A 27,620-nucleotide genomic window follows, 5' to 3' on the forward strand; every position below is an offset into this window, starting at 1 on the left:
ACTCCCTTCATGTATGATGTTCTTGATGTCATCCCACAACTCTTCTGGTCTTCGGTCTTTAGTGTTTAATGCATCAAATCTGTTCTTCAGATGATCTCTAAATTCAGGTGGGATAAATTCAATGTCTTTGTAGCCCCCCATTTTGGGTAGCCAATGTCCAAGTTGCCCATCCCTGTCTACTCTCTGTATGGAGGGGGTGGGAATGATCCTTACTGTAAAGATTTGTTACCTCTTTTGAGCTACTGCATCCATAGGTGTAGGTTCATCAAATTGTATCAGATTACTGTTTTTTTCCTCTTCTTTCTTCTTCTGGTTGAGCTGATCATCCAATCATTGAAGCCAGGTCAAGTGTGTATTATCTGCAAGTGTGTGTGTTCTTGTGTATATGCCCTCTCTTCTTACTAGCTGGATGCTTCACTCTCCGCTCTAGTCCTCTGTGGCTATGTCACTGACTCTGGGCCCAAGAGTCCCCAGTTCTTGCCACACTGCTGGCCAACCAGGTCTCCACCCAGGTTCACAAGAGTCTATTGAATGTTGTAGGGTTTAGCTTGCAGCTTCATTGCTATTTTTCCCTCACTTCCCCTTATTGGTGACCAACGTGGTCACCATTGCCTGAGTGTTTTATGCATTTGCCTATTCCTTCTTTTCTAATAGGAGCAATAAGAAAAATGGTATAGCAAAGTCATACTAACTTGTGGACCCTGTTTTACTTTTGAGAATACAGACAACTCTAAGTAATCTCAGGGCAGAGCAACTGGTTTCCTGATTAAGTCTGAATAAAGTCTGTTCAAGGTCTGAGACCTTCATTCCTTTTGAAAATATTGTAGTATCCAATTCAGAACTAATTTTGAAAAGCAAAATGGTAGGCTGTGTCACAAGAGAGCTAGATCCATAGGAAATACAGACTTGCTGGTGATTATTGTTGTGACTAAGCAGTGCTTATTATCCTTGGTTGTTTCTTTCTCCCAATATGTTGTCAAACTTCCCTGCAGAGTTGTTTTCTTCTGATAAGGCAAAGGAGAGGAAACAAAAATTCTAACATCACTAGACTAAATGTTGCCTAGTCGGAATTCCTAGAGAATCTCTCATGAATTTTTAATATGCTTTTATACTCTGCCTATCAGTTATAGTTTGTGAAAAGATGCCTCTGAACTGCCTTTTTCTTTGAGTTCTAAAGGATTATTTTTTCTTTTCATTTTGAAGTTTTGTTTACATCGCATAAGAAAGTATTTGCTACTGGAGGGTGGTTGAGCCCAAGCTCTATAACAGATTCTAAATTATGATAATCTACATAAAATTCAGGACTCAAAATAGAGTAAGCATTAGTTAAAGACATAAATATATAGTGTAGGGTGAAACAAGTTTGTGTCTGTATTTTCATATGAACACATTGAGAAATAAATCTTACCTGAATGTCTTCTGTAACTTCTCTGCTTTTAGAGCACTTGAAGTAGGATGATCTCCAGGAAAAGATGGGAGGGGATGGGTTTATAGGGTTATACCCTTTGGTTGGTTGATGATGGATGGAGGGGATTGGAACCATGGCAATGAAACGATATATAGCTTCTCTCATGTAAACTATCATGTAATTCACAATAAAACATGAAAAAAAAAAGATGGGAGGGGAAAACAGATAAAAGGAAAACTGATTGTGGAAAAGATGAGGGAAGAACAATGAAAATAATGATTATGGGTCATAGTTTCCACTCAGGATGTAGAAAAACCAAGTTTAGAGATGTCTTGAATTTTTGGTTTGGGCTTTGTTTTTAACCAGGAAACGATTTGCTGCCTTTAACCTAAGCATGAGGTGTGAGTGAGACTGACAGTGATGAACTTTTTACACTTTCCATACTCCAGGTCCTGGCAAAACTGGCCTGTGGATTAAACAAGCCCAACCGCCAGACCCTGGTTTCACATGGTTCAGTCCCACAGCTCTTCAGCCAAATGCCTATTAGCAAAATGTAAGTATTCAGGAGTACCTTAAATTTCAATTAGACCCATGTTTAGTTTCTTACTTAGGCAAGATTGAGGCCAAGGCAAATAGAGACCAGAATTATGAAATTGCTTCAGTATTGTTTTGTTGTTAGGTGCCTTTGAGTCAGTTCCAACTCATAGCAACCCTGTGCATAACAGAATGAAACACTGCCTGGCCTCTGCCATCTTCACAGTTGTTATATTTGAGCCCATTGGGGTTACCACTGTGTCAATCCATCTCACCGAGGATCTTCCTCTTTTTTGATGACCATCTACCAAACATGATATCATTTTCCAGGGAATGGTCTCTCCTAATAACATGTCCAAAGTACGTGAGACAAAGTCTTAATTTCTTGCATATTACACTCCCACACTAGGCTTGAAAAAAAGAAGCCAAATTAAATGAATAACCAGCTTGATCCTATGAATTATGTGCTCTTGACAAAGGCTTATGATGTTAGTGAAGAGATTAAGACGGAACAGTTTGAAGTAATGGTGAAACTGCCATCACAAGACTGCACATGAGTAATAGCTAAATAAACTGTGCAGTTACCAAAGTTCATAAAAGAAGAATTTGCAAAGGATTTATAAAAAAAGGCATGGACTTTTGTTTTGAAGTTTGGCAAAATTTGGAGAGTCAGACAAAAATAGGAAAACAAGGCTGCTTTCAGAGAATGTTTTGAGCATAAAATACAAGGTGTTTCCATTAACTTGGAACACAAACCAGTTTGTTATTGCTAGTTGCCATCAAGTCCCCTCTGACTGTTGGTGGCCCCATGTACAACAGAACAAGACATTGTCTGGTTATCTTTACAGCCATTGTTATGCTCCAGACCATTGTAGTGACCACTGCATTTTGAGTGCCTGCCAACTTAAAGGACTCATCTTCCAGCACTCTATTGGTTAATACTGTGTTGTGATCCATAGGATTTTCAGAGGTACATTGCCAGGCCTTTCTTCCTAGTCTGTCTTAGCCTGGAAGCTCTGCTGAAACCTGGGTGGACATGGGTGGTGATGTATATGAAATATCGATGGCATAGTTTCCAGCTTCATAGCAGCAAATTAGCCTTGTTGAAGAAGAGAAGTAAATGGAAATAGGACTGAAAAATTAGGTCAAAGGAGGACAGATGATAGAGAAACTTGAAGACAATTTTGAACATAAAACTATAGAAGATTTTAGTGTAAGGAAGGGATTTGTTTTGGGGTTGGAATTTTATTCCCCAAATGGGACAGTAGATACTATACAATTAAATAATTTATGTATAGTTGACTTGATACCTATCAATGACACTTGGTTTATGCAGTGGCTCCATAGGCTAAGTACTGGACTGCAAACCCCAAGGTTGGTGGTTTGAGCCCACCAGCTGCTCTGCAGGAGAAAGACGAGGCTTTCTACTCCTGCAAAGATTTAAAAGCCTTGGAACCCCTATAACAGGGTCTTTATGAGTCAGAACCAACTCAACTATACCTAACAATTGTTAATCTTCTTCCTACATCCCAACTCCTAGAGTATCACTGGATTACCAGAATTACTTAAATTTATGCTGGCAAATTAAGATCAACAGTGTGCTATAATTTTCTCGGAGTCTTTTGTAGATCTAGTTATAGAAGCAGAATGTTTCATGCTAACCAGATAGTTATGGTGTGACCCACAAGGTATTTGTATTTTTTTTTTATCAGCCGTAGTCTCGGAGGAAAGCTAGGGGCCTCTGTCATTGAAATCCTGGGAGTAGAATATATGGGTGAGCTGACCCAGTTCTCTGAATCCCAGCTCCAGAGTCATTTTGGGGAGAAGAATGGGTAAGTGATTCATATTGTCAAATGTAATGTTATGGAATCAAATACAGATAAAAGTAGTTAGTAAAACTATCATTAGGTTAGCATTTGTTTCTCCAGGGAATTTCATTGGTCCATCTTACTTCACAATATTAGGGCACTGTGGGCTAATGCGTCAGACTGCATTTAGCTGCAAGTTTGGTGGTTCAAGCTCACCAGCGGCTCCTTGGAAACCCTATACAGGGCCGCTATGGGTCGGAATTGACTCCACGGCACTTGACAACAACAAGGACTATTATTCTAGAGTAGTTTTGCCATGTACATGGGTAGGATGGTAGATAGGAATGGTTACTTTGAAGCCTGGATATGAAAGATGATTCACATTATTCACAGATTCTATTTTTGTGAACTTGCTTACTTGCTAACTTTGATGTGTAACTCCAAAATCAGTTCTCATGGTACTGCTAGGGTCATTGGCAGACATGCACACTATGACACAACACACATTCCCAACTGAGATTGTGACCAACACGACTCTACTTTCTTGTTTTAGTTGTCATTCTGGAAGTAAGTGTCCTTTTCACAGTTTTCCACATTTTTTCTTTTAAATGGACAACAAGTATATTGCTGAAGTATTGCCTTATGTTCCTGAGCCCTAGAATGCTGTGGTGTGCCTTATAGAGAAGATACGTGTTTGATAAGCTTTGTTCAGGCATATGATACAGTGCTGTTAGCTGTGAATTCAGTGTCAGGAATCAACAAAAATAAGGTGTGTCTGTCTAAACAGAAACACACATAAAACAAAGTCATGTATTAGCTGACACACTGTCGTGACCAGCAAGCTTGCAAGAATCGAACTTTGCATTTCAGTTGCAGTGGTTCAGTATGCAACTAATTCAGTGTTTGTGCTGATTTTATAGAACATAACTAACACAAATAGTGAGACTTGGCTATTACATCATTTATGTGTGCTATGATATTCCCTTGGAATCCTGGTATAGTGCTGTAGGATAAGCACTGGACTGATAACCACAAGGTCAGTGGTTCAAACCCACCAGTTACTTCTTGGGAACGCATTTTGAGTTAGAGTCAACTTGATAGCACTTAACAACAAACAACATGATGTTCCCTTAACATCTTTGTGTTTACCAAAAAATGCACCCCACAATTGTTGAGTGGATTCTAACTCATAGCGACCCAATAGGACAGAGCAGAACCCCTCCCTAGGGTTTTCAGGGCTATAAATCTTTACTGAAGCAGACCACCACAGCTTTTGTTCTGTAGAGCAGCTGATGAGTTTGAACCATTGACCTTTAAGTTAACCAAATGCTTTAACCACAGAGCCACTAGGGCTCCTTGTCTTTGTGTTTAAGCCTTAGCAAGCACACACACAAAAAAACCCATTGGGCATATGAATCTGTGACTTGCTTGGCACGTTTCCATGGCAAATAAACAAATGATGACTTGGCTACTAGAAGCTAAGTGATACACTGCCCTGAAAAACAGTGAGGGCAGGATTCAATGTCAGAGGTCAGGCACACCTAATTTCAGACAAATTTTACCTTTTTCATGAAATGAATAAAAGGATAATAGAATATAGGTATTTCGTTTTGACAAGAATAACCATTTACTTTCACCTTAATGTTTTTTGCTGGTTTATTAGGTCTTGGCTTTATGCCATGTGCCGAGGGATTGAACATGATCCAGTTAAACCCAGGCAACTACCCAAAACCATTGGCTGTAGCAAGAACTTCCCAGGGAAAACGGCCCTGGCTACTCGGGAACAGGTAGGTAGAAAATGGTCTCTTTTATGGGGTTTAGTGGGTAGTTTTGGTAGCTGCAGGTTTAATAGGTTAGATGGAACCTTTATGCTGGAAATGTAAAGTATGAAAGAAAGAGAAGTTCCTTTCTTATACTGAAAACTGGTTCATCTAACTTGTAGTTTATTGGTCTTCAATGCCATACTTCGAGCTAAAAAGAAATAAAATGGAACTGACTGAAGTTCACAATAGAATTCTTTTTTTTGGTAGCTGGAAACTTCTGTGCCTCAGGTTTGGGTCTGTTGTTAGAGCTAGAGCATGCCTCAAATTTGTTACGGTATGTCAGCAAGAAAAGAAAGTGAAACCCTTAAGTTCGGGCAGGTCAGACTACTAAGATTTCTATTGTCTGGTGATCCCTTGGTTATGGGGGAGTCTAGTATACACATTCATGGGGGGGTTTCATAAACAAATCCAGCAACTAGTCCTGTAGTAGACCTAGAGTTTTAAATGGAAGTGTAAAATCTTAACACCACTTTTTAGGTACAGTGGTGGCTTTTGCAGTTAGCCCATGAGCTAGAAGAGAGACTGACCAAGGACCGAAATGATGTAAGACTTTCTTTATTCTTGGGATGGATTTTGGGATTTAAATGACAGTTGCTTTTTACTTTATGAAGTAGAAACAAAGACAGAAAAAGATATTACCCTAATAAATTATAAGCAATCTTTAATGTTTTTCCAACACATACCCATTAATGATAATTTTTTAAAAAGCCTGAACCTGCATACATAGAGCTAACTCTATCTAGCTCCATCTCCCTCGTTACCTTCTTGGCGTTCTAAATCCTCCTTCATCCTTGAGTATATAGAATATATAGTGCTCCTTCATCAGCCTTTGATTCAGAGTATGGAGCCGATCAGCAGGACATTTAGGATTGTATTGTATAATGGTAGTTATTAGAAAGAGTATTAAGTCATAGATTTGACAACTGAAATGCTTAATTAATTTCTTTAAAACACATATATAAATGGGGGGGCTTCAAAAATTTCTTGGAAAAATGGAATTAAAAGATAATGAAAGTTTTCCATGAACTTTTTGAAATCCTCTCATATATTCCATGTATATAAAGGTTCCTGCATGTTGTATCTTTTCTGTATTGTTTTAAGATAAATATAAAACTTGCTACTTCTACCATTTTTAAGGATACAGTTCAGTGGCATTAATCATATTCACTGTGCTGTATAACCATCTCCACTGTCTATTTCCAAAACTTTTTCATCACCCTAAACAGAAACTACTCAGTCATAGTTCCACATTCCATCCCTACTTCCTTCAAGCCTGGTATTTTTCTATCTATAAATTTGCCTTTTCTAGACAGTTCATATAAGTGGACATTGTGTCCTTTTGTGCCTGGCGTATTTACTTAAATGTTAATATATGTTAACAACATGTATTAACTGTCATTATTTTTATGGCTGAATAATATTCTATTGTTTGGATATATAGCATTTTGTTTAGCCATTCACCTGATGATGAACAACTTGGATTGTTTCTACCTTTTGGCTATTGTGAATAATGCAACAGTGAACACTGGTGTACAAATATCTGTTTGAGTCCCTGTTTTCAATTTTTGGGGTATTCAGGGTCACTATGAGTTGGAACCGACTCCACGGCCCACCACCACCACCACCTATGAGTGCAAATGTTGGGTCATACAGTAATTCCATATGTCTTTGAGGAACCTCCGAACTGTTTTCCACAGCAGCTGCTCCATTTTACATTCCCACCAGCAAAATGTGTGGAGGTTCCAGTTTCTCCACATCCTTTTCAACACTTGTTTTCAAATAGTCATCCTAGTAGGTGTGATATAAACAGCTTTAATAAACCATAAATTTCACCTTAAAAGTTCAGTGTTTTTTAGTATATTCCAGAGATATGCAACCATTACAATCAATTTTAGGACATTTTCGCCCAGAAGATGTCTTGTAACCAATAGCAGTCACTTTCCGTTTCTCACTCTCCAGTCCCTAGCCCTCGGCAACCACTAGTCTGCTCTGTCTCAGCAGATCTACTTCTTCTGGACAGGTCATATACATGGAATAGCATACTGTGTGGCCTTTTGTGACTGGGTCTTTGACTTAGCAAAGTTTTGTGCATGTTGTAGTATGTATAACTTTCATTCGTTTTTATTCTATTGTATGTATATACCTCATTTTGTTCAATGGGTGGACTTTTGGGTTGTTTCTACTTTTTGGCTGTTAGGAATAATACTATTATGAACATGTATGTACAAGTTTTTAGTAGACATGTGTTTTCATTATCTTGGGTATATATACCTTGAATTGCTGGGCCATATGGTAACTCGGAGGGTCCTAATGTGGCACTGTGGAATATAGCACTAGACCACAAAGTCAGTTTGAAACCACAAGGTCATCTGTTCAAACTCACCAGCTGCTCCTTGGAAACCCTATACGGGGGTCACTATGAGTCGGAACCAACCTGACAGCACTTAACACAAAAATGGTAACTCAAATTTGTCATTCTAGGAAATGTCAAGCTATTTTTCTAAAATAGTTGTACCGTTTATAGTCCCACTAACTATGTACTAAAGGTCCAGTTCCTCTTGCCAACACTTGTTATTGTTTTTTATTTACCTCGGAAACCTTGTACAGGGTCGCTATGGGTCGGAACCGACTCGACGGCACTTAACAACAACAACAGTGGGTGTTAGGGGAGTCTTGGTGTGGTGCTGTGGGTTAATGCACTGGACTGCAAGGTCGGTTTGAACTGTACGGTTGGTGGTTCAAGCTCACCAGCCACTCCCTGGAAACCCTATACAGGATTGCTATGAGTTGGAATCAACTTGAAGGCACTTAACAAGAGTGAGTGTTAGGAGTCCTGGTGTGGTGCTGCAGGTTAATGCCCTAGACTGCCAAGTCAGTTTGAACTGCAAGGTTGGCAGTTCAAGCTCACCAGCCACTCCTCGGAAACCCTGTACAGGGTGGTTATGAGTCAGAATTGACTCGATGGCACTTAACAACAGCAACAATAGTGGGTGTCAGGAGTTCCCAGGGCAGTGCACTTAGCCACTAACTGAAAGGTTGGAAGTTTGAGTCTATGCAAGCGCACCTTGGAAGACAGTATTGGTGATCTACTTCCTAAAAATCAGCCATAGAAAATCCTGTGGAACATAGTTTTACTCTGCACACATGAGGTTGCCATGAGTTGTAATTGATTCAAAAGCAACTAATTACTGGTTGTTGTTAAATTGTGAAGTGCCGTCAAGCCCTTTCTGATGGACTCATAGTGACACTGTAGAGGCTTTCCAAGGAGCAGCTGGTGAGTTTGAACCAACCACCGTCTCGTTAGCAGTCCAGTGCTGATCCTACAGAGCCACACCAGGATCCCAGCGCCAAGTATCCCTTGTGATTTGGATTGTCGTTTCCCTGCTGGTGAATGTGGAACATCTTTTCATGTGCCATGGCCATTTGCAGAGCTTCTTTAGAGAAAGGTACATTAAGAACCCTGGTCCATTTAAAAGATTAGATTATTTTTTATTTATGAGTTATTTATATATTCTGGATACAAGTCCCTTTACAGATAATCTGAATTACCAATATTTTTGGTCATACATCTAAATTGCCAGTATTTTCTTCCATTCTATAGGTAGTTTTTTCACTTTCTTAATGGTATTGCTTGATATGTTCTCTTCTTTTGAAACATATGGGAATTATACAAGTCAACTGTATATTGTCTGGAACAATCTGCAACTACCTATGTGCTCTTTTATAGATGAAATTAGTGGTGAATGTTTTTCTCCTAAGCAATTGGAATATGATTACAATTTATTATCAGCCTATTTGACTTTGCCACTAGGTGTCACTCTGTTCTCTTTGCCCTTTCTTTATCAGCTGCCCTAAGGGCTTTTCTACTTTATATCCAGCGCAGCACAGTGGTAAATCCCAGAATATCTAAATCTTTGTGTTTCATAGGACTTTCTGCCAAAAGCAAATTTGGACATAGCAGATCCTATCATTGTATTACTTTAAACATCCCAGTGGCTTTCCTTAAAGGATGTATTTTGTCTTTTTATTTTATCCTACAAAGCCCAATGTGATCTGGTCTCTAGCTACTTCTGACTTCCTCTCCTCTCCTCCCCTTCACTTGCTCTACTCTAGCGGTTTTGGCATCATTCCCTTTTCTCTAACACAGCACGGAAGCTTTCACCTCAACACCTTTGCACTTAGTATTCCTTCGACATGGAGAATCTTTGCTGATAGGTTAATGTTTGCTCCCTTGCTGTATTCTGATTTCTGCTTGCATTTCACCTCCTCTAAGGAGCTCTGGTAGCATAGTGCTTACGAATCAGGCTGCGAACCGCAAGGTCAGCAGTTCGAAACTACCAGCTGTTCCGCAGGAGAACGATGAGGCTTTTTGCTTCCATAAAGATTTGCAGCCTCCGAAACCCTGTAGAGGGTCTCTATGAGTCGGAACCGACTCCATGGCACATAACCACCACCACCAAGGAGCTCTGGTAGCATAGTGGTTCTGAATCAGGCTGCTAACCTCCAATGGTCAGTTTGAAACTATCAGCTGTTCCGCGGGAGAAAGATGAGGCTCTCTGCTCCCGTAAAGATTTACAGCCTTGGAAATCCTGTAGAGGGGTCGCTATGAGTCGGAACTGACTCCACGGCACATAACAACAAGAATAAGAAGCCTCCCCCAACTACTAGCCTATCACATCAGCAGTCACCATCACTCTGTGCCTTACTTTCTTCATAGCACTTCTCTGTGTCATTTCTATTTCAGGCCTACTTGTTTATTATCTATCCCCCCCTCCCCCTACCAAATAAGACTCATGAGGGCCTGGACTTTATTTATTCTCTCCTGGATTTCTAGTGGCTGGACAGCTCCTCATAAGCATCCATTCATAGATGAATGGTTTTAGTTGACAAAGACTCCTTTGTGTTCTTCAAGTTACCCAAATCTGTACAGATGTATTTTCACTCAATCTCCATGTCCTGCTTTGTATCTTTTTACATAAAAAGTACTTGCTGCATTCCTCTCCTTTGCCTTAAGGGTATTTCTTCTCACTAGCATCATTTCATTTTAAGATTATTTATCCCTCTAAGCACTGGACTGCTAAACCACAAGGTCTGCAGTTCAAACCCACCAGCCACTCTGAGAAACCCTATATAGGGTCACTGAGTCAGGCACTATCTTGATAGCATGTAATTTCTGCCTCTTGACCGTTATTTCTTAGCTGAGAATCACAATTCAGATCCCTAGAGGTCACTGAAAAGTGAAAGCAATGACTTTGTTCCACCGTGGCAGGCTCACTACACTGTATCTTCTGTAGATGAGTGATAAACACTTACTAAGCCTAAGAGTATCATAGGGGAAAAAAAGGATTGTTGGACAGATCTATTGGTATAGTTCCTTAATCTTGACATCCTAGTTTGCATCTTCCTTTCAGACAATTTACATGAACTCTTCCTTTAGTCATGACATATAGTATTTTAGGTATTTATTACCATCTTCTTACATACCACACAAAAAAACATAAGGAAAGCTCCCCATTTTCATTCATTCTGTCCTGTTCCCATCAACTGTCAAAATATCAAGATCTCCTAATAGATATTACTTTAACACTCAGAAACCAGAAACAGCACAAAAATTTTGTGGAACCATGTAATCAGATTTATTATCTTTTAAAAGAAGGTGATTCTATAATATAGAATCTATGTTATTAGTATGTAAGATACAGGAAGGCAAGAAATGTCTTTGCACCCCTCATAGTACCTAATCTAGTGTCTTATACATAATAGGTACTCATTATGTGTTTGTAATCGACATGAATAAGTGCTGGAATAAACAGCTTCACTCTTGATTTTTAACTTACTGTTTCCAAACCACTGGATCACCCTGGTTCTTTTCCTTTTGTTCAGTTCAGCATATGAGATCCAGATGCTCACGGTAACTTCAGTTTTGGTCTTAATCCTTTTCCACCCACAGAATGACCGGGTGGCCACGCAGTTGACTGTCAGCATTCGTGTACAAGGAGACAAACGTCTCAGCAGCTTGCGCCGCTGTTGTGCCCTTACCCACTATGATGCTCACAAGATGAGCCACAGTGCGTTTGCGGCCATCAGGAACTGTAATACTTCTGGAGTCAAAACTGAATGGTGAGTTCTCTTCTAGCTTGTCTTCTTGGAAGAGACTTAGGCCCTGTTGTAGCTCTACAATTTGAAGGCATCTGATCTCTTCCAGCTGGTAGTAGTGCTTTGTAACTGGCTAACCACACATATTGTAGAGGGGAATGGTTGACTAAGGGAGAAAACGCACTTGCAACACTAGAAGCAATACAGTTCAGCTGCAGCTTGTTTCCTGACATTTACTGCATTCCAGTTCCTGGGCTAGGTTAGGACAGAGTTAACCAAGGCTGCCCCAGTCTGGGTCAGCCTACTGGAGTCAGAGGAATGGCAATTGCACTTGGAATACAAAACTCGTTTCAAGAATATAGTTGGAAACTTTTCACAGCAACTTGATTGTCCTATTTGAAAACCATCTTGATAATCTCTAACATCCCCACATAGTTGTAAGTTCTACTGGTATTATAACAAATGTCATGTTGTTGTTAATACCATTGAGTTGGTTCTGACTTGTAGCAACCATATATAGAGTTTCCAAGGAGTGGCCAGTGGGTTTGAAAACTGCCAACCTTGTGCTTATCCTACAGCACCACACCAGAACAAATGTCATATTCATTAGTAAATTTTGCTGTAATTACTCATCACACATAACCAATAGATGAAAAATATCTTTTTGGTGTTCATAGTAATTTTCACAATTGGGATTCCTTTACTTATTTAACATACCTAGAGCTCTGGTAGCGTAGTGGTTATGAATCGGACTGCTAACCTCAAGGTTGGCAGTTCGAAACTACCAGCTGTTCCGCGGGAGAAAGATGAGGCTTTCTGCTCCCGTAAAGTTTTACAGCCTCGGAAACCCTGTGCAGGGTCGCTATGAGTTGGAACCGACTCCACGGCACATAACAACAACAATTAAATTATAAAGGAGCCCTGGAGGCAGAATCATTAAACACTCAGCTTAAAAAAAAAGTCACTGTTTTCAACAATCCCTGTAAGAAAAGACCGGGTGGTCTCTTCTCATAGATCGCAGCCTAGGAAACCCTATAGGGTAGTTCTTGGCTGTCATAGAGGGTTGATAGGAGTTGGAATCTACTCAATGGAACATATTTTGTTGTGGTTGTTAAGTGCCATCGAATCAGTTCTGACCCATAGTGACCCGGTATAGGGTTTCTGAGGAGCAGATGGTGAGCTTGAACCACTGACCTTACAGGAAGAGCTATGTTGAAAATATTATTTATCAAAAATAAAATTTAAAGTTTAGCTAACCATCTAAAGGATTGCTTCTATCAATTTATTGACACTGTGACTGCACTTAATTGTATGTGGAGGCCTGATGATACGGTGCTGTAGGAGAAGCAGCTGCTCCTTAAGGGGAAGTGCTATACAGGGTCACTATGAGCGGAAACTGAATTGATGGCATTTGACAGTAACTATTATCTGTATGGGAGTCCTTGTGTGGCTCTGTAGGATAAACTCAGGATCCCAAGGGCGGCAGTTCTATCTCACCAGTCACTCCTCGGAAATCCTATACAAAGTTGCTATGGGTCGTAACTGACTCAATGGCACTTAACAACAACAACATTATCTGTACAGGAGTACACCTGTACACCTGGTATGATGCTGTAGGATAAGCACTGGACCAAAAAGTTAATTTGAACCACAAGGTCGGCAGTTCAAACTCACCAGCCGCTCCTCAGAAACCCTACTCAGGATCGCTATGAGTCAGAACCGACTCGATGTCACTTAACAACAAAATTGTATATACAGTATGACAGGATCTCTGAAGTTTTAGGGTCTTTGTTCTTAGAATAATTTACTTTTATTTCAAATATTAAACAGTTTTAAGAGAATTAAGTGAACATTAGGAGCTCTGGTAGAGTAGTGGTTACAAATCGAGCTGTGAACTGCAAAGTCAGCAGTTCGAAACTACTAGCTGCTCCGTGGGAGAAAGATGAGGCATTCTGCTCCCGTAAAGATTGACAGCCTCGGAAACCCTGTGCAGGGTCGCTATGATTCGGAACCGACTCCACGGCACGTAACAACAACAACAAGTGAACATTATAAGGAGCCCTGGTAGTGTAGTGGATTATGAGCTGGGCTGCTAACCAAAAGGTCAGTAGTTCAAATTTACTAGTCACTCTGTGGGAGACAGTTGGAAGCAGAAAGTTGTAAAGACTGACAGCCTCGGAGACCCTATATAGGGTTACTATGAGTCAGAACCAACTCCACCGCGCACAACCACCAAGTAATTACTGTGTTCATATGAACCCTTATTTGAAAACTTACAAATGACAGACTTGAATACTACTCACCAATGACAGAGAAGCATCAAAATTGTCTGTTTATAAGACTATCCCAAGACATGAAACCTGGGGATAGCGAGAGATTGTCATAGTTTTAAAATAGCATTTATTATTCTCCTCATTGAGGGACTAATCTGCATATAGAAGCATGTTTTCTGAAATTCAGCTCATGTGAACATTTATTTGGGTAGTTGGTGCAATGAAAACTGACAGCAATTTGAAATGTTTCTGAGGCACTGGGATACGCAGCCAAAAGCTGTTGAAGAATTTCACTCTAGAAATTTCAAAGTGGAAAATAGTGGGTTAGGTGGTGAAAACAGGGATATGAATAAAAGGATTTTTTCCAAGAGTCTTTCTAGTATATCCTTCTAAAGATTTTTGTTGCTTTGAATACAGCTTTTTTTTCTCTCTTAATTTTGATAGCTCTATAGAACAAATTTATTCTTAAAATACCTAGGTGTCAAGGGATCCATATTACTTAAGGTAGGTGTTCACTGTCAGTGATTCTCAAAAGTGTGATCCTAGACCATCAGGATCACCTAAGAACTTGTTAGAAATGCAGTGTCTGCCCACTCCAGGTCTACTGGCTCTGTCTTAGCAACCAGAGACACATTCACGTTTGAGAACCACTGCAGTACAGAATAATTTCCTTCTGTGACAGAACCAGAATCCCAATTATTTACAAATTGAATCTATCCTAAATGCTGAAATCCTGACCTGTGCTAATCTAAGTCTTTTCCTTTACTTTGGTACAGGTCCCCTCCTCTCACAATGCTTTTTCTCTGTGCTACCAAATTCTCTGCCTCTGCCCCTTCATCTTGCACAGACATCACCATCTTTTTGAGCAGTGACCCAACTTCTCTGCCAAAGGTGCCAGTTACCAGTTCAGAAGCTAAGACCCAGGGAAGTGGCCCATCGGTGACAGCCAACAAGAAAGCACCCAGTTCTCTGGAATCGTTCTTCCAAAAAGTTGCAGAAAAGCAGAAAGTCAAAGAAGTTGCACTTTCATCTTTGACTGTCCAGGCTCCTGTGACTAATTTGCCATCAAAACCCTCATTGCCTTTCCAAACCAGTCATACTAACGGAATTGAGCCCTTCTTTAAGAAGAAAAGCCTGGAAGCCCTAAAGCAAAAACAGTTTAATAATCCTTCAGTTTCCTTTTCTCCACAAAACCCAAGGTCTGGCCCTAAAGAGTTATCAAAGTATTTTCTGACAAAGAACCCAGATTATGCCCAGGCTTGTGAAAAGGTGTTGACGCCAGAATGCTCTAAAGCAGCTCTTGAGGAGACGGCTGCAGCCCAGAGCAGCCCACGCAGTGTTGCTTCTTTAACTTCCAAATCGGCTTGGGATGTGGCTCAAAGAGCAGCTACTACTACAAGTGTTTTGGATGCTGAAGACCAAGTGTCCTGTGAGAAGTGTAGTTCCTTGGTACCAGTGTGGCAGATGCCAGAACACATGGACTATCATTTTGCACTGGAGTTGCAGAAATCCTTTTTGCAACCGCACTCTCCAAACCCCCGGGTTGTTCCTTCCATTTCTCCTCAAGGTAAAAGAAATCCCAAGAGCTCTTTGGCCTCCAGTAATAAACGGTCTAGGCCTGAGGGCATGCAGACATTGGAATCATTTTTTAAACCATTAACACACTAGTGCTGCCCTCAGGCTGGCTGCAGGGTGTTAATATTTTATCTGTAACATGGGAGATGGAAATAGGTTCAATTCTCAGGGAAATCTGTAACTTTCTGAAATCATTAAAAAGAAAAATAGTCATTGGGTGCTGGCTTAAGGCCCCTCTCTCTTCACAGCTGTGGATTCTAATCCCATCTCCGATAGATAAAAAGGCAGTGTCAGAGAGTGAAAAGTGTGGGCCCTAGCACCTGAGAGACCTGGTTCCTATACCTCGCTCTGCCTTTGGGACTATGACTATCAGTTTCCTCATCTGTAAAATTAAGAATACTTAATAGATTATCGAAGAGGAGCTCTGGTAGTGTAGTGGTTACAAACTGGGCTGCTAACCTCAAGGTTGGCAAGTTTGAAACTACCAGCTGTTCCGTGGGAGAAAAATGAGGCTCTCTGCTCCTGTAAAGATTTGTAGCCTCAGAAACCCTGTGCAGGGCCACTATGAGTTGGAACCAACTCCAGGGTACTTAAAAACAATAGATTATTGAATTATTAGAAACAATGTGTCAAAGTGCCTATCTTAAAAAGTTGGCATAAAGGAATGGAGTAAAGTTTTTAAAGTTTTCCATCAGCTCTGTGAAAGGGGCAGTTCATATATATATATACCTTAACTCAAACTATGTTTTCAGTTGGAGGCTGGGAGTGCAAGAGTTGGACCCCTAAAATGATATGGTAAACTCACACACTGAACTTCCCTGTTATAAAGGAGCTTTGGTGGCACAATGGTAAAAGTGCTTGGCTGTGAACTGAAAGCTTGGCAGTTGGAATCCATCCCAGTGGCTCTGAGGGAGAAAGAGTTGGTGATCTTCCTCAAGTTAATTTTCCATCATAGCAACCCTATGTGATAGACTAGAGCTACCCCAGAGCAACTCCACGGTACTTAGCAACAGTGGGGTTTCTTAGGCTGTAATCTTCACAGGAGCAAATCATCAGGTGTTTTCTCCCACAGAACCAGTAGGTGGTTTGAACCATCAACCTTTCAGTTAGCAGCCAAGCATTTAACCAGTGTGCCACCAGGATTCCTTTCATAAAGATTACAGCTAGTAAAACCCTATGGGACCAGACAGGAGGCTGGCTTGCAAAATGTGCCGCTCGACTGTTTAAACAGTTATATTCCTGTGTGTTTTTGTGTATACAAAAAACAGGAATAGAGGCAAATACCATGGCACACAGAGGGGATTTGAGTACAAAATCGACGTTGCCATGTAAACCATCACTCAATTCACAATAAAAGCTTTATTTAAAACCAAACCAAACCTATGGGACAGTAATACTCTGTCACGGCATTGTTATGAGTTGAAAATCAACTCAACAGTACCTAACAACAAACCCTGTTATGACTAGCTAGCTGTTGGCCCTTCTACCGCTTACATTTCCTTACACTCTAAAGTACAAGTGTGAGAGGTTAAGTGCTTGGGTCTCTAAGGTCACTGGCATATTATGAGAGAGGACCTCATTGGAGTATGAATTTAGGATTTTGAATCCATTCTTGTAGCTCTTTCAGCTTGTCCTATACTTAGAGTACTGTATTCTTAATCTCTGTGTTTATAGGAAGCCAGCTCGTTGGGTTTTTCTGACATGACAATTGGTGAGAAACCTGGAATCATACAGAGAACCCAACTAAAGATGAAGCAGGGTGGTGAGAGGGTAAGGAGGAATGGAAAATGGTGTATCTATTTTCCCCACCCCCATATATATATACACAAACCAACCTCTACTTTTTAGCTTATTTATAAATTGGGGGGGGGGTGTCTGTTTAGATTGAGGGGGAAACTTTTGAAAAACATTTCTTCCCTCCAAATGTTTTCTACTTTTATGGAACTCTAATAAACAGAAGAATTGATGCTTTTGAGTTATGGTGTTGGAGGAGAATATTGAAAGTGTGATGGGCTGCCAAAAGAACCAATAGAGCCATTTTGGAAGAAGTGCAGCCAGAGTGCTCCTTGGAGGTCAAGATGACCAAACTTCATCTCTCATATTTCGGACATATTGTCAAGAGGGACCAGTCACTGGAGAAGGTTATCATGTTTGGTAAGGTGGAGGGTCAGACAAAAGAGGAAGACCCCCAACGAGATGGATTGGCCAAGTGGCAGCATCAATTGACTCAAGCATGGCAACAGTGGTGAGGTTGGCCCAGGATTGGGCAATGTTTCATTCTATTGTGCATAAGGTCACTATGGGTTGGTACTGACTCAATGGCACCTAACAACAACAATAAACATTGGTAGTGTATGTGGCCCATTTTTAATCACTAGATTTCTAGTTTGAAGGCAAGAGTTTTTCAGTGCCTTGTACAAAACTGGTGTCTGATCTTGACTGAGTGAATGCATATAGTAAGAAAGTTGAGATCTAATTACTAGAACTGAAGCAATACTCCTTGGAATCTGCCTTCTACAACTTTTTTATCTTCCTAATTGTCACATAAATGTAAAGTGACTAATTTTAGGAGATGTCTCATTAAGTGCAGAGATGTTGATTATCTAAAGTTTATATTAAAAGCAAAAACTCAAATGAAGCAAGTCGGATTGACATGCTTCTCCACCTTTTCTGATTCCTGCTCTTAGAATGAATGAGTCATGTAAAAAAGTAACATAGTGGAAACCTAGGTTTCACTGGACTTAGAGAGACAGTGCGTGTGTGTCAGAGTGGGTGACCAGTAAAGACCAACAATGTGCCTTCTGGTTTTTGAGGGATGCCAACCCTGCCCATGACCAAGTCCACCGTAGGTAAAAATCTGTACTGCCTCTCTGCTGCATATGGCCTTTCCTTCTTCACAGTTGTTTTTCAGCAACAGAACAGAAAGAAAGTGCTTTTAGTTCCAATACAGGAAGTTTTTTTAACCATAGGATTTTTAGTAGCAAGTGAAACCAGTGATATTTTAAAAAGCAGCTGAGCCTGAGAGGTAGGAAAGCTACCAATGAATAGTAGAATGCCATGTAGAACCTTGGGAATTACTTGCCATGAAATTTGTTTTGGCAAGTACCTTTTTTTTTTGCAGCTGACATTATACCTATAAAATGTGACAGATATTCTGGAAGAGGAAGAGGGACTGAGATTAGGCCATATGGCCCTAGCAGCTCCAGGAATCCAGTTGAGGGTACATAGACCTCTCTTCAAGCTACTTGTCATTGCTAGGGAAAGCATGGAGAGCCAAATTACCATTTGTCTCAAAACTACTCTTCTGTAAGCAGCTGATTCTCTAATCTCAAAATCTCTCAACAGCATTAGTTTCGGGGCACAGTGGCAGGCTCCTTATTGTAGCTACTTATTTCAGCTGAAAAGGTTAAGTTTCACTTTCTATTCTGCTAGCTCAAAGGACTCTACAAAACAGGCCGGAATACTTGGTTACAATACTGGGTCACTGCTCCAGTGTCGAGTACCATTTCCACATTCAGAAGTCAGCAATGCTGACGTTTCAGTTGGCTCATCTATTCCCAGAGAGAAATTGACATCTGGAGGTTAACCTGTTTTTTAAGCATAAGCACACTATATCCAATAAAACATTTTTATTCTGTACAATATATATGTGGTATGTGTGTGTGTGTATATATATATATATATGATATATATATATATGCAGAGAAACCTCACTCAACTAATCCGAGTCCATGCGAACCCAGGACACTAACAAAGGGGAGGGAGGGAGTCCATGCCCTTAAAGAGTAGGAAATATGGCAACAGCTCTCCCTTGCCTCCCGGTTCCCTGCAACAGAGGGAAGGGGATGTTCATTGAAAATTTAAAATGAGAGGCTCTGTGGGAGCAGGAAAGAGGGAAAGGAGTGGCGGAGGACAGGGAGCAGTGGGTCAGGTCCCCAGTCACTAGTCTGGGAAAGTCAAACATACTATTTGATCCAGCATTAAAACCAACAGATCACTGCAGAGTAAGGGACAAGACTGACATGCAGCTGACCTCCGGTATGCCAAGCCTGAGCTTGGCAGCCCCACACCTGGGCCAGCACAACAAATAGCACCTGTGGGGCTGTGAGAGGCGGGACTGGGGAGATGGCCCTTTGAGTGAAGGAGTGGGGAGATAAAGCTGAGAAACAGGCCCCAGGCCTTACCCACAGGGGGAAAGCACTGCCCTTCACTGTCCCTGGGCCACCAGGCAGCCAGGAGCAGATTTCTGTCCAGTCAGGTAGCAACGGGCAACTTACATGGCCTTGAGAAGAGGTATAGGAAAAGGAGTACTTTCAAGAACCATTCTTAATTGTGACAATTCTGAAGTGCAAGGACCACATCGGTGAGTCGCTTTCAGTCCTGACAGTGAGGCCGAGATGGTCACAGGCAGCTCCCTCCAGGAGACAGGCCACAGAGTTGTCAGGGTCGATGAGTCAACCAGGGGGCGCACAGCTACTGAGCATGGCCCTGAGTGCTCCTTTCTTCTCCCTCAGAACCGCCCCTCCCCTGGCTACGCCATGCTTGACACCTCTCCAGGAAGGTGGTGGGGAGCCAGTGGCAGAGCAGCCCTCTCGCCCTAAGCCTATTAACACACAAAGCCGCCAACAGAGGGCAGCAGGGCGGAAGTCACCATATATTGTGGGGACAGCCACAGAGCTGTCCCTGGGGGAGCTCAGAAGCCCATGTTGGCCTGGGCCTCTCCTGCTGCAATGGCTTGCACATCAGTGACATGGCCAATGCCCTTGGTGACACCCTCCCGGAACAGCATCTTGGCGCCCACCTTCAGGTACTCTGGGTGTTTCAGGAAGCGGAAACGTACCACTGCCTTCTCCCCTGTCCGCAGCTTGTCCTGCAGCAGATAGGCAGTCACTGGCCACCCCATTCTCTACTAGTCATGGCTCTCCACCCCGGGGCCTATCAGGCTTCCACCCACCGAGTGGGGTTGTGTTCTTTTAGTAGGATCAGGGAGTTTTCTGTGAGTCTGAGATCAGGCCTCCCAGCCAGTTTTCCCCAGAGAAATGGGGTCCCTCTCACCTTGGCATGGATCTTTTCCACCACTGCTGTCTGACGTACATTGCCAACGTGTACTGTCACCTGGAAACCCCGCCGGAAGGTGGTAGCATGGAACAGTAGGACTATCTCTGCTTCGAACACTGAGCAGATGGTGGGATTCATCTCGGGGCTCACCATCACCATGCCCTGGAGAGGCACAGCCCCCAAGCCCAGGAAGGGCAGACCTAGCATTAGACTCTCCCTCTGCCCTTAGACAACACTGACTTTTCTCTTCCTCTAGCACTCCCAACCCGACCTCAGAAGGCACTACTCAAACTCCTGTGCTCTAACTCTTCGAGTGGCTTGTACTGTAGGGTCCTACCAGCTATACCACAACCACTCAGACTCACTTGGTTGAGTATTCTAACCTGTTTTACACCTTATGTAACCAGGCCATAAGCTTTTTAGGCCAGAGACCATGTTGCCTTAGAGTTCCTCGGAAGCACCTCAGATGGTGCTCATGACAGCCATTTTCCTAAGCATTTCTCTCAGTGTTTCCCACTCCACCACCCACCTCACCTTGCGAAGCAGTGCACGGTCAAAGTCCCCAAGGGCCAATGTAGCAGCCTGACCAGCTCGAAGCACACGACAGGCAGATCGGTTGCGCTGAATGCTGCATACTCTCAGCTCCAGGAAGCGGCCATCATCTGTGGGGCCCACCACCAGCTGGTCCCCCTCGCGGCAAATCCCACTGCAGCCCAGAGGGCAGGTGGTACAGTGTCAGCCTAGGTCCCTCCTGTCTAGTATTCTGCTCAGGGTCATCTGGGGCATCTCCTCCTAAGGATGATTTGTGAGGTGGTGGAAAGGGACCCTAAAAACTCCGAGTTGGAGGTAAAAGGGATGACTGCTAGGTCCCAGTCCAGAGTTCAGACTCTTAAGGCAGAGAGGTAGCAGCTGGTTGGACAATCTCCTAAAGGGCCAAGTTACCCCTTGGTCCCCCAAGTTTCATCCTCTGCTATGGAGTTGTGAGGACCTCTCATCTTCCCTACTTTCAGATGAAGTCAGCTGAGTACACTCCAGTTTTCTTCCTGGGCCCCAAGCTTCACACACTACCCCTTCAGGGGCCTGGAGATGCCCAATAAGCAATACTGTTTCTTCCCCCAGAAGCCAATAGACTAGCTTTCTCCAGCCTTTCTGATCGTGAAAACCTAATCTGCACACAAGCACACCCTTTTACTGGTCTCTGTTCAATTCTAGGGTCTGCTCCTTGGGACCATGTCTTCATGAGTATGTGAGAACTGAATGGGATGGGTAGCAAGCAAGACAATTCACCTGGAAAGTGTCCCTCCAACAACAGTCCCCACTTCTGGTACTGTGTAGATTTCATCCACCTAAAGTTAAAGAAGACTCCATCAAAGGGCTGCCAAGTAGGGCTGGCAGGTCCAAGATCTTATACAGATTCCAGGCTGGGTTCAAACTAGCTCCTTCCTGTTCCCCAACCACTGCCTATACAGGTGGCTGACTACCTGGAACTCGGTCAGTTGCTGCATGAGTTCCTCTTGCTCTTTGCTGTTGGTGAGTGGTGGCAGGATATTCAGAAAGACTTTGAGCAGGTCTAGACTTTCTCCAGACACGCTGGACAGTGTGAAGATAGGGGTGACACTGGAAAGGGAGTCATGGAATGGACAGGTAAGGAAAGTCCCAACAAGAGGCAGAGGCTGGGGCCCCACACATAGGAAGGTGAGCTACTGTCTGGGTTGGCTGAGAGCCTTCTATCTGCTAACCTTCTCCAAAAACTCATCCTCTGTGAATGAGCACATGAAGCCCACCCAGAGCACAGGAAGGTGGTGAGTGCCTGGTATATCACTGTCCCCAGAGTTGCAGAGCATCAGCCTCCAGGCTGACTCACAGTGAGGGCTGAACAGCAGGGAGCTCAAGTACTTCAGTAAAGATTCCCTCCCCCTATCCCCAAGCTGAAGAAACAAAGAATGGAGAACTGGTCTGGCCCTGGATTTGGGATACCAAGCTCCTGGACACTGGCTCCCTGTGGCAGCCTTCCCTATAGATCAGGCTCTGGGGCGAGGCATGCTTACTTGGGTGACTGAGCAAATTGTTGGGCAGCAGTGACAGCATCATCCTCAGAGGTGACCAGCATAGGGACCTTGTGGCAGCCAGGCTGTTTGAGGACCCGCTCCAGCTGGCGTACCGTCCTCTCCACTGTGGTCTTGGCACAGAGATCCACCTTGCTGACCACGATGAAGAAGGGCACTTTCAGGGCCAGGGCTAGTCCCAGATGTTCCCGTGTGGTACCAGCTGCCTCAGAGAAGGAAGACAGCAGGAGAGGAGAGAGTATGTGGGAAGGAGAGGGAGAAAGAGTTAGTCTGGTTTCCAGCTCTGAGAGTGCCAACACATCCCACTCCCACCCCAACCATGTCTCTGTCCCCATGCCTCATACCAATCCCAGTGTTGGCACTGACAAGGAGGAGGGCACAGTCGGGGCAATACGAGGTGAGCCCAAAGATGGTGGTGTGCAGGTACTTGTGGTGGCCTGCTAGGTCGATGAAGGTGATCATCTTGGAACTGCTCTCACAGATCTCTTCTGCTGTCCGTGAGTCACTGTAATTCACCACCTGGTCCAGAGCCCAGGGCTCTCAGTGCCACTACCAGCCTCCCTAACCCTTTTACGGTCACCAGGGCTGAAACTTAAACTAGTCCCTGGATGGTCATGCCTCTTAACCCTTAGTCCCATTTCTGGCTTAATTCAGTTGTTTTCTAATAACGTCTTATTCATCCCCTTAGGGCCTTCATCTATACTACTACAAAAAATCTCCACACTCTGCCCCACCCTTGTCCTTCACTGTCCATCCCACCCTTAAAGGCTGACCCGACTGAGTCCCATTGAGTGCATGCACCTCTCCCTTGCTGTTAAAGCCCAGGATCTCGAAGCTGATGCTGGAGGTTCGACCAGACTGAATCTCATGCAGGTGGCGGAAAAGGTTGAGCCGGGCCCGGCCCCGTCCATTGTCCAGCTCTCCCTGGGTCAGGACTCCAAGAAGAGTTGATTTCCCTGAGTCCACATTCCCTAGGACAGCCACACGGAGGTCTAGGAACTGTGGAGGAATTACCAGGGGTAAGGGCTCCAATGCCTCCCCTCTCACTGTCAAAGCAGTGATAACCCCTAGGGAGCAAGCGACGTAATGAACACCCACAGGATCACAGACCAGGGGGTAGTCTGTTACCACAGAGCCCTCCCAGGGAACGTGAGCTTGGGGGGTAAGGAAGGGCATGTGCTTCACCTGTTGGTTGTCAGGAACCTTTCGTACCAGCACTTCAGTGATCTTCCGGGGCATGTCGCTATCATAGTCCACTTCTCGCTCACGGAGAACAGTGATATCTGCCCCGACCCTGTCACAGCAAGGCCACAGTTCCCATACCTCACCTGGAGTCCCCTTGTTCCAACCTGATTCTGGTTCACTGACCTTCCCATGTCTCCCACAGTGCTTCTCATAGCTTACTTTATTTCCCACCCACTCCAATTCAGTCCAGATCCACAGCTGTTTTAAAAAAACAAAACAAAACAAAAAACGCTTAAGAAGCAAAAATCCTAGGTTTCTAACCAGAGAGGAGTGACACCAGAGATGGAGGCAGAGGTGATGGATGACATGGAGAGATAGAGCAGCTGAGGACTCTAGACTCACGGAAAGAGAAAGACTGTGTGCTGGAGGGCAGGAGGCTGGATTGCAGAATGTGCCCTTTGGTTGTTTCAATTATTATATATTTCCAGAGTGATTTTGTGTACATCAAAAAAAATTTAAAAGGAGGGAATAGAAGCAAATACTGTTAAATGATGATGCATGGAGGGGATTGTAATCATTGCAATAAAACAAAACACAATAGTTGTTGTTGTTGTTGTTATGTGCTGTGGAGTTGGTTCCAATTCATAGCGACCCTGTACAGGGTTTCCGAGGCTATAAATCTTTATGGAAGCAGAAAGCATCATCTTTCTCCCACGGAACAACTGGTAGTTTTGACAGCTGACGGTGAGATTAGCAACCCGATTTGTAACCACTACACTACCAGAGCTCCTTAAACATGATAAAGTAAGTGCAAAACTGATGTTCTCCCATGTAAATTATCACTCAATTCACAATAAAAGCTTTAAAACAAAACAACTAATTACAAAACAAAGAAAACCCTAGGCCCAGTGAAGAGAGCCCAGAACACTAACCCTCCCCTCTTCAGCCCTTTGCCAATAGAAGGCAGCAAAAGAAAAGTCCCACCACGTCCCCTCAGGTCTTAGGGACTGGGTATACCTGGGCCTCCCCAGAGTTAGGTAAGAAAGAGCTGATGGGGAAGGGGAAGCATACTTCTCTGCCATCCGGTGTAGAGTCTTGAGGGAGGCCCGCATCTCCTCCTCAGCCAGCCCCACCAGGAGCCCATTGTCCTCCACCCCAATCTGGTAGACAGCCTCACCACGCCCCTCCTGGAGCCGCCACTTCATCTGTGTCACCAGATGCTCAAAGCGGTACTGGGATGGATTCACCAGCTTCAGCTTGGAGCAGGTGGGGTATCATAAGAAGGTAACATCAGAAGTGTTCCTCCCAAGCCTACATGCTCCCCATTTGTCCTGAAAAGAGGACCAGGACCCTCCCTTCCCACTAAACCCCCCTCATCTCTGACCCCCTCTAACAGCGAGTCCCTTGCCAACAGAACGAGGTATAGAGCCCTTACCCTGAACCACTCACTACTAAATTGATATAGATCATGAGGTTTGGAAGAATCCCATGCTGGCAAGGACAACCTACCCTAGCCCTCTGGCCATCCCCAGCTTATCACTCACTTTATATTCGATGTTTCCATCTTCAGCCTGAAAAAAACAAACAACAACAAAAATAAAAACAGGTAGCAGTTACCACACACCATCTGGACCCAACCTCTACTTCCTGGTTCTCTACTTCCTGGAATCCAGGCAGCTATCTTGAGACAGCAGGAAGTCCCAATGGCACCTGTCTAAGCAGGTACCTGCCAAAGATCAGTGGTAGACAAGCCCTCTACTCAGCCCCATTATGGCCAAAGGAAAAGCCTTTAAGGATAGACTGAGTCACCTATTAAACCAGAAACAGAACCCTGAGTCTCTTTCTTCCACCACTGGCAGCATGTTCTTCCCAAATCCAAGATCACTCCTTCTGTCTCCCCAGGGCCTCAAACTGCTGCTACCAGAAGTCTGTGTGTCCAGGCTGCTGAGACCTTTCTTTGCCACCAGTCTACGAGACACTGCTTCCTTGCAGCCTGCCCCCCTCAGCTGATGTCATCAGGATTAAGAGTCTGCAAGAGGTTCTGGACCAGGGCCAAAGGGTGTTCAGCACTGGTCACTCCAGGTCCTATGAAAGGAGCCCAGATGAAAGAGGAGCAGGGCTCCAAAACTGAGACTTAGATGACCAGAAGAAGCTCAGAAAACAGAGTAAAGGGTAGAGACTCCATGAACCATACTCACAATGGCTTTTATCTCCTGCCCCCTAATCCTAGTGTCCCAGGTGAGGTAAAATATTGAATTCACCCCACAATCTCTTCGAACCTCATTCTCCAATATCCTGTAATTCAAGGGAGAATGACTCCAAAGGTCAGGAGGACACTTTTGAAGCCCACTCTCTTCCCTCTGCTTTACCTCCACAGGGGTCTGGAGGATCCTTACTTCTGTCCTGTCAGTACTTCTGTTCTTTGATTGGGGGAGGGAGAATTTTAAAAATTGAGATATAATTCACATAAATCATAAAAAAGTTTCAACCTTGTGAATTTTAGTACAGTCACAAGGTTGTATACATCTCCACTATCTAATTCCAGGAAATTTTCATCATCCACAAAAGAAACCCTACACCCAATTAGAAGTCACTCCCTATTCCCCCACTTCCTGGGCCCAAACAACCACTAATTTACCTGCTGATTCTATGGCTTTCTCTTTTTAGTCAGTCAAGAATTTCTGCCCTCCTCCTTTCTGGGCATTTTACTTCTCTTCCCTTCCTGATACTACTCAGCCCTCTGTCTCCCAGGCTCTGACAGGTCTTCACCCATAATCCCTGCCTCCTTTTTTGATCATTTCCCATCAACAAAAAGAGGATCTAGAAACCTTTTTAACACTTTGCTGGGCATGGAAAATAAGATGGGTTCAGAAAAGTACAACAATGGTCTAGAGCACTGGTGCTAAAAGGATGGGCCCAGGACCAGCAGCATCAGCATCACTGGGGAACTTGTAAGAAATGCAGATTCTTAATCCAATCCAGAACCTACTGAATCAGAAATTCTAGAGGAAAGGTCCATCAAACCAAGTGATTTTGATGCATGCTAAAGTTTAACTGGTTTGGGCTCTTCCCCTGGGCCCTCCTTTTCTAAGAGGGGCAAAGGGATCAGTTATTATGAGGCAGTTAGAGTTCGGGCAAGTGTGTGAAGACGTTCTTCTTTGTCCCCACCACCTCAAAGGACTGACAAAGGGTGAGAGGGCTAAGTCTCACTGTTCCTGTAGGCTGAAAGTGTGTGTCTGAGTACCGGAGGGTAAGGAGAGAACACCCTGCTCTTTTCTTGGCTTCCCCCTCCACACTGTGGACCAACTTTGGAAAAAGTCGTGGTTACCTTGCCTATCTTCTTATCCCAGGTTGCAATCCCCAGTCACCTGTCACAGGACAGCAGGGGGTAAGGGCAATCTATTCTGCTTTTCCCAAGGAGATGGGAAGGAAGATCCCCTTTCCCCACTTCTACAAGGGGAGTTCGGACACTGGCGAAGAGGTTCAGTCTCTCAGTCCCACCGGAAGGCGGGGGTTCCCTCGCCCGACCCTCTTCCCTGGGGTCTTGACGCCGGAATGTGGGATTCATTCTCTCTGTCCCTCCTCCCTGGGGTCCCCGGATCGAAGAAGCGGCTTGCTCTCACCCACCACTTCTCAAGTGCTCACCTCGGGGGGCAGGTATGGGGGGTTGTTGGCTTTCCCTCCTCTGTTCCTTCCGTTCTTCTTTTTCCCCTTCGGGCCCCCACAGCCGCTGCAGCCGCCGGCCCCTCTAGCCTTGAGGGTTCCGCCCACGGCCGGGCCCCCTCCTGGCCGGC

The 27,620-nt window shown here is 43.7% G+C and overlaps 2 protein-coding genes across 3 annotated transcripts in view; one reads left to right on the forward strand and one right to left on the reverse strand.

Moving 5' to 3' along the window:
- POLH (polymerase (DNA directed), eta) overlaps positions 1-15,651 on the forward strand; it is a 47,613-nt gene extending 31,962 nt beyond the window's left edge. Inside the window, exons 6-11 of one of the 2 annotated variants that reach the window (XM_006860497.1) lie at positions 1,858-1,961; positions 3,655-3,774; positions 5,414-5,537; positions 6,051-6,116; positions 11,524-11,693; positions 14,719-15,651. In XM_006860497.1, coding sequence (XP_006860559.1) covers positions 1,858-1,961; positions 3,655-3,774; positions 5,414-5,537; positions 6,051-6,116; positions 11,524-11,693; positions 14,719-15,610 — 1,476 coding nt within the window. In that variant the 3' untranslated portion in view covers positions 15,611-15,651. The remainder of the gene's footprint in view (positions 1-1,857; positions 1,962-3,654; positions 3,775-5,413; positions 5,538-6,050; positions 6,117-11,523; positions 11,694-14,718) is intronic. The other variant, XM_006860498.1, reaches the window with a different exon arrangement.
- Positions 15,652-20,210: 4,559 nt separating this feature from the next.
- GTPBP2 (GTP binding protein 2) lies at positions 20,211-27,612 on the reverse strand. Its single transcript, XM_006860499.1, has 12 exons — positions 27,472-27,612; positions 25,371-25,397; positions 24,898-25,082; positions 23,827-23,935; positions 23,443-23,640; positions 22,986-23,160; positions 22,624-22,843; positions 22,057-22,192; positions 21,863-21,921; positions 21,110-21,281; positions 20,573-20,737; positions 20,211-20,387 (listed from the first exon to the last, which is right to left on the reverse strand). The coding sequence occupies exons 3-12, from the start codon at positions 25,029-25,031 to the stop codon at positions 20,211-20,213; spliced, it is 1,545 nt and encodes a 514-aa protein (XP_006860561.1). The 5' UTR covers positions 25,032-25,082; positions 25,371-25,397; positions 27,472-27,612.
- Between the last annotated feature and the right edge of the window lie 8 nt (positions 27,613-27,620).

This window comes from Chrysochloris asiatica, unplaced genomic scaffold, assembly GCF_000296735.1.
Source record: "Chrysochloris asiatica unplaced genomic scaffold, ChrAsi1.0 scaffold00038, whole genome shotgun sequence".
Taxonomy (NCBI): Eukaryota; Metazoa; Chordata; class Mammalia; order Afrosoricida; family Chrysochloridae; genus Chrysochloris; species Chrysochloris asiatica.

Bases quoted from the DNA above. Each gene is read 5' to 3' on its own strand.
- GTPBP2 (XM_006860499.1), bottom strand. From the start codon at position 25,031: ATGAAGTGGCGGCTCCAGGAGGGGCGTGGTGAGGCTGTCTACCAGATT. The intron at 21,282-21,862 runs GTGAATTGTCTT...TCTGGGCTGCAG, and splicing joins GTTGGAGGGACACTTTCCAG to TGGGATTTGCCGCGAGGGGG. The intron at 20,388-20,572 runs GTGAGAGGGACC...TATCTGCTGCAG, and splicing joins TGGAAAAGATCCATGCCAAG to GACAAGCTGCGGACAGGGGA.